Source organism: Sinocyclocheilus anshuiensis, unplaced genomic scaffold (genome assembly GCF_001515605.1).
Source record: "Sinocyclocheilus anshuiensis isolate Anshui unplaced genomic scaffold, SAMN03320099.WGS_v1.1 scaffold392, whole genome shotgun sequence".
NCBI lineage: Eukaryota > Metazoa > Chordata > Actinopteri > Cypriniformes > Cyprinidae > Sinocyclocheilus > Sinocyclocheilus anshuiensis.
In genome coordinates, this window is record NW_015557091.1 from 2,090,028 (window position 1) to 2,096,645 (window position 6,618).

The following is a 6,618-nucleotide window of genomic DNA, read 5'->3' on the forward strand; positions in this document are numbered from 1 at the left end:
CTCTGCTCACTGCATTTAAAAGTAAAAATGACTTCCATTTCAGTCTCTTTCAATATAAAAGTCTTAAATGCTGACTCATAAAACAGTATCTTGTCGCCATCTAATGGTGGAACAATGTCACAAAAATCACGAACACACACACTGTTTCCTAATACTAAATACTACTATGTATATAAAATATTATTTATTGAATAAACAACAACAACAACAGCCATCATAAAAGCCATGCTCTAATATACAGCATTAAAGTTACATAAAATATAACGTGATGAGATTTTGCCTTCAGCTGAAATTATTTGCTCTGGAACAAAAAATAGATTAATGAGACCAAAGATTGCCAGTCAGATTTACCCAAAACGAATTATATCTCATGTTTAACCACTATAGAGACATTAGAGCCAGCGGCAAATTCCAGAAGTTCTGGCCAAGGTGAGGCTGCTCTGGCGGGTTCATGAGCGCTGAACGGCCCCGGACACACTGGAGCTCACGTCTCTGAAAACTTCGATGCAAATTTTCAAATAGACGTTATCTTTATTAACAAACCGTAGATTTGAAGTCTAAACAAGTACATTCTCACCTAAAAACCTTTTAAAACTACATTCCGTGACACAAAAACAGTACTATTTATACATTTTAGTGGATTTGGGTGTCCGCCATGACACTCGCTGTGAGAAATACTGGAAGCGGAGTGATACAAGCGGTGAAAGGGCGTTCCTGTGGCGATACCAGTATATAAATTTTTAATTTATTTTTAAAATATAGATCCATTATATCCAGTGTTGGTGAATCATCAGTTACATCATGTTTAAGTACTTTGCTGAATATATTTTATTTCTTTACATATTATATATTATGTATAAGTATTTAAAGATGTATAATACATCTAATAGAATTATAATAATATACTATATTATACTGTATACAGTACACTTAATAAATTATTAACATGTATTTACATTTTGTTTTAGATATATATTATAGACTGCATTGCCGCAGGTTTTTATGAGCATTAAAGGAACATCATTGATACTCCAATAGCTTTATGAACACATAGTTCATAAGCAGTTTGCTCTGAAACAATAATTACCTCTTCTGCAGGATGCCAATATTGTATGTTATAGATCCGAGTAATAGCGGCGTCTTATTTAATTCATTGGTGAGGGATCTAGTCAGGGGCAATATTATGACAGAATTAATAAAATCATCTCTTCAACAATACTGTGGTGATTACATGTCTCCGAACAGACAAATATAAGAATAACCCTCTATTCTTTCAATTACTCACGAATTACTAGTGATTGTGTCAAGGTGTTTTTTTTGCCAGGCGCTAAAGTAAACTGCGAAGAACAGACTCTTGTTAGCCTAATGCGTCCTAACCATTAGCGAGAGTAATAAGTGTATCAAATTCACATAATCATGTCTAATTAGTATCAGTAATTATCTTGTTGGGTGCGAGAATATTAATCTTGCGGTCCCCATAGGGGAAGGGCGTCTCTTGCCGGGAGAGAGCGATAGAGCTTCAAGCTCACGCTGTGGAGTACTTGCTAAATTAGCATGCTCCAAATCAGCGCTGCGGAGGGAGGGGAGCGAAGGAAACGTGTCGGAGAAAAAGACAAAATTGCATAAAGCGAAAAACAACAGAGAAAAGTTTAGTCCCACTGTGAAATGCATTAGAGCCTAGTAAATAAAATATCAGTGTTTTCTGTGTGCTTTTCAAGTTTTTTGTTGACGTGCATGTGAGTAAAACTTTTAAATGGATTTCTATTTTCGTGATCCAGTTTACGTTAACACTTAAGAATTACTATGTGTTCCGATGCCACCTTTAAGTTCATAGCATAGACAAAAGGATATATCTACTGTTTCTTTAAAGCCTCAGGAGCAGCTGAAGCATATAAACAGCACATGTAATTTTATGTAATGTGCTGTTTTTTAAACATTTTAGTAAGAATAGGCTAACGGCAATATAAAACCAATTTGAAAATGAACCAAGCACAAACAATGTTGGATCTTAAAGAAGAAACAGGCAAGAAAAAATAATTATGTAGGTATCCATCAAAACCTGACCTTGAGCCTCCAATGTTGAGATTTAAATATTAGACATCATCTCTATCAAGTGGGGAGCCTGTTTTTCGGGAACAGGAGGAGAGGACCCCATGCGACACGGCCAGGCCGGTGAAGTGGCGCCCAACGCGGGGCATCCGCTGATTGAAGCCAGGGAGGCCCGTCAGCACAGCCGCTGCCGGGAGAGATGGATGTGTCAGGCGGAGAGTGGGGTAGAGCTAATTACCGTTCCGAGTGTATCTTGTTAATTAAGGGCTAATTAGTGGCAGAAGCGCAGAGGGAGCAGGGTATGGAGACAGGGTGAGGCGCTGACTGCTCATGTAGCACTAAGAGATGAACGTGGTGATGAGATATACAACATCTATACGCAAATCTTTACCATGCCTTCTTTAGTCCCTCCAGCTGGTTGATACTTTATGGTTCTCATCGCGTCTATAGGAAAATAGGTTTTCTGAGATTGTTCTGAGATTGTTTTGCTTTCAGGTTTTAGTAATAACTAAAAAGTTATGTAGTTTTGCTATAGTAATGTGTTGGATTTTTTACATGTACTATGGTGAATTTGTTCCAAACCTGTATGAGTTTCTTTCTTCTGTTGAACACAAAAGAAGCTATTTTGAAGAATGTTGGGAACCAAACCATTGCCGGTTGCTGTTGACTTCCATAGTATGGAAAAAAAATAGTCAATGGCTACGTCAACTGTGAACTCGATCGACTAAGCCAATTAGCTAATCACAAACTTAAATAATTCCTTGAAATACTTTGTGGTGTCATGTAAATACCATAGTAAATTAATATGATAGTCATTTAGTACTACAGTATACATTTAGAATTAATGCCGGGCTCACACTACAGGAGTTTTAGGCCGATTTATCCCCAATTTCCCCCTCCAGAGAATCGGAGAAACAATTGGTCAGTTCTGATGTTTCGGCGTCGATTATCTGGTAATGCGAGGCGTTTACAGATTGAATCTTGCACCTTCCGATCTGCTCGCACATAAATCGGGGCCTCCCCGATCATATGTGACCCTGGACCACAAAACCTTAAGTCGCTTGGGTTTATTTGTAGCAATAGCCAAAAATACATTGTATGGGTCAAAATTATAGATTTTTCTTTTATGCCAAAAATCATTAGGACATTAAGTAAAGATCATGTTCCATGAAGATATTTTGTAAATTTCCTACTGTAAATATATCAAAACTTAATTTTTGATTGGTAATATGCATTGCTAAGAACTTCATTTGGACAACTTTAAAGGCGATTTTCTCAATATTTAGATTTTTTTGCACCCTCAGATTCCAGATTTTCAAATAGTTGTATCTCTGCCAAATATTGTCCTATCCTTTTCAGCTTTCAGATTATGTATAAATCTCAATTTCGAAAAATGGACCCTTATGACTGGTTTTGTGGTCCAGTGTCACATATCAAACATGTTTGATATTTAGGATCTTAAATCAGGATGATCATGGCTAGAACTTTCACAACAGCCAATAAGTGACCGCAAAACAAGCTGCTGTATGGGCCCATTGGATAGTGGAGATGGAGGAAACTGCTTGTGGAAGTTTTGCAATAACACAACTGTCTGTCTAATATGTCGAAAACATACCACAAGCCTCAGTTTTGAACATGCCGGCAGAATGTAGAAAGCATGCTAGCATGCAAGCTAACATATGTAAACATTAGTTGCTGAAACGTCAATTGACGATCTGCTGAGTCAGATCACGTCAGGCGCTTCCTCTGGCATGATGATCTTAATAATATCTTGTAGTGTGTGATGCGCCACGATTTTCAAATCTTGTAGTGTGTGCATGTTTAGGATTTGAGGGAAGATGTGTGTGCTGCAACCAGATTTCATAATCGGTTAGGATTTTAAAACTCCCGTAGTCTGAGCCCGGCTTAACAGACGCTTCTATGACTTACATTGTATTCAGATTTACATTTATTCAGTTCATGTATTCTCTGGGAATCAAAACCATGACCTTTGCATTGCTAGCGCTGTGCTGTACTGTTTGAGCTTCTGCAATACTTGTATACATTAGAATATGACGGTACATGATTGTTTTTGGCCTTATTGACACTTCTATTGATAAAGATAGTATCGAGAATGGATGGATTACATGTGGAAACCTTTAGGACACAGCTCCAACATGCCGTGCATGCTCAGATTAAAATTAAAAAAAAAAACAGTACAGTAAGCTTTTACTGGGGTGGTATCCTTACAAAAGGTGCTAATATGTATCATTTAGGTACTACTATATACACTTTAGGGACTAATATCTTTAAGGTATTACACTCTCAGAAAAAAGGTACAAAAGCTGTCAATGGGACACGGTATCTTTTCAGAAAGTACACTTTTGTACCTTATTTCCCCTTAAAGGGTACATATTGGAACCTTAAAGTTGCATATTAGTACCTTTTCAAAGTGTACTGCCCTAATGACCTTATTTCTGAATGTACTATACTTACTTTTGGTGCAAATATGTATATTTAAGGTACTGCTATGCACACTTAAGGCACTAATATGCACACAAATGTCTGTGAAATGTGATTTGAACATCTCTCTAACTGAATCTCTCTCTCTCCTCTCATCTGGCAGGCACTCCTCACTCTAACAGCAGTAGTTCCCTGCAGTCCGGGGGTTCGGCGACCGGCGTGGCTTTGGGGACTAGTAAAGAGGGAATGCACCAGCGCTCGTTCTCCGTGTCCAGCGCAGAACAGTGGAGCGAGGCCGTTATCAGCACCACGGCAGGTCAGAGGAAAAGCCAAGAAAATTCTGACACTGACACTTTTCTTTTTCTTTCTCAAATCAATCTTAATATAATATAATATGTTTAAAATTCAGGCAGTTTTTTTTTTCTTTAATGTTGCTTTTCCATTGCTTTGATATTTACAGCAGATTTTAGGTCGTACTTCAGGGTCGATGATTGTGGGGTTATGTACTAGATTAGCACAATAACATGCAAGGAATGCATCAATACCAGCAATTTGTGCATTAATGTTTTTTAGTATGCGCAATATAATATACCATAGTAATCGACTCACTTTAGTATTTAACCAGATTAATCAGTCTTCACAAAAGTATTAAAATGACAAAAACATTCTGAAAATATTTTTTTTTTTTTAAAGGATCATATATTTATGATGATTCACAGAAGGAGCAAAAGTAATTGTGTAGACAATTATGGTATTTTGCCAAAAACTATGATTATCTCGGTGAAATTTGTTAAGAGAACTATGCTGTTTGATGCATGTCAGTGGTTGTGCTGTCAAAGTCAGCTTGAAATAAAAAATTCACACTATCTATTTTCTAAATGTACTGTATATTGTAGATCTTATGAACCATTTTCATATTTTCGGGGTTCTCAGAAGCCTAAGCCATTATACTGTAGTTGTATTAAAATTTTATAGTGGTGAAACTTCAACCAACATGACTTTTGCGTTTCCCTTTGCCCTAATAGCAAATTAAAATCCATAATATTGTTTTATGACTTTCTGAAAGAATAAAAATGTATCAAGAGATTGATTACATTGGTCAGAAGAGAGAAAAATCTCAATTTGCCGTCAATTCCTCAGCTGTTGTATTAGAAATACACAGCAGCTTTTAATTAGTTTTCTGTAATTTGATGCCAAGATAATAAAACACCAAGTATAGTGTTATAAATGTACAGTACCGGGCAAAAGTTTGGAAGCAGTGCTTTTCAACATTTATAATAATAATAAATGTTTCTTGAGCAGTAAATCAGCATATTAGAATGATTTCTGAAGGATCATGTGATACTGAAGACTGGAGTAATGATGCTGATAATTCAGCTTTGATCACAGGAATAAATTACATTTTCAAATATATTCAAATAGAAAACATTTATTTTGAATTGAAATAATATTTAAACATTTTTACTGTATTTTTGATCAAATGCAGCCTTGGTGAGAAGATAAGATATTCAAAAACTTTAAAAAATCTTACAGATCCCAAACGTTTGACTGGTAGTGTTCATTACATTTGTAAAAAAAAATTAAAATATAAAAGTGATTAACAATGGTAATAACTTTGGAAATGCATCATCATCTACCTCCATTTTTGAGTGCAACGCCCACATCTCAAAATCCAATCAACAACCGATGCATAGATCCAAGGCATTGTTTTTTTTCCCAGTAATTCGACTCAGATGAACTTCTATAGAATAAACATATACACAATAAGGAATAAAAGGTCTGTCACTACTTCTATTTCATCGCAACTTTAAACAAGTCACAGATAATTCAGCAACTGCTCTTTGTTTGCGACAAACTGAAGGTTTTTAATCTGTTAAAGATAGTAGTCTATTATGATTTTACCATGGTACTAACAGTAACTGTAGAAACTATGGCACTTTTGTTTATTGCTTGTATCAGTGTTTGTGCTGTTAACAAGCCAATCGCTAATCAGGATAATTCGGTAATTCGGCTTTTTAATGGCAACTCTGGTCCTGCCGCCAAATGCAAATAGTCTCTCCACTTCTCCCGTCCTCTCTCTCTCTCTCTCTCTCTCTCTCTCTCTCTCTCTCTCTCTCCCTCCTGTGC

The 6,618-nt window shown here is 36.4% G+C and overlaps 1 protein-coding gene across 3 annotated transcripts in view; it reads left to right on the forward strand.

Annotated features, from left to right (window-relative positions):
* LOC107677248 (arf-GAP with GTPase, ANK repeat and PH domain-containing protein 3) overlaps positions 1 to 6,618 on the forward strand; it is a 180,975-nt gene that overhangs the window by 127,289 nt on the left and 47,068 nt on the right. For all 3 annotated transcript variants that reach the window (XM_016472074.1, XM_016472072.1, XM_016472073.1), the window contains exon 12: positions 4,655 to 4,807. In XM_016472074.1, the coding sequence (XP_016327560.1) occupies positions 4,655 to 4,807 (153 nt within the window). The remainder of the gene's footprint in view (positions 1 to 4,654; positions 4,808 to 6,618) is intronic.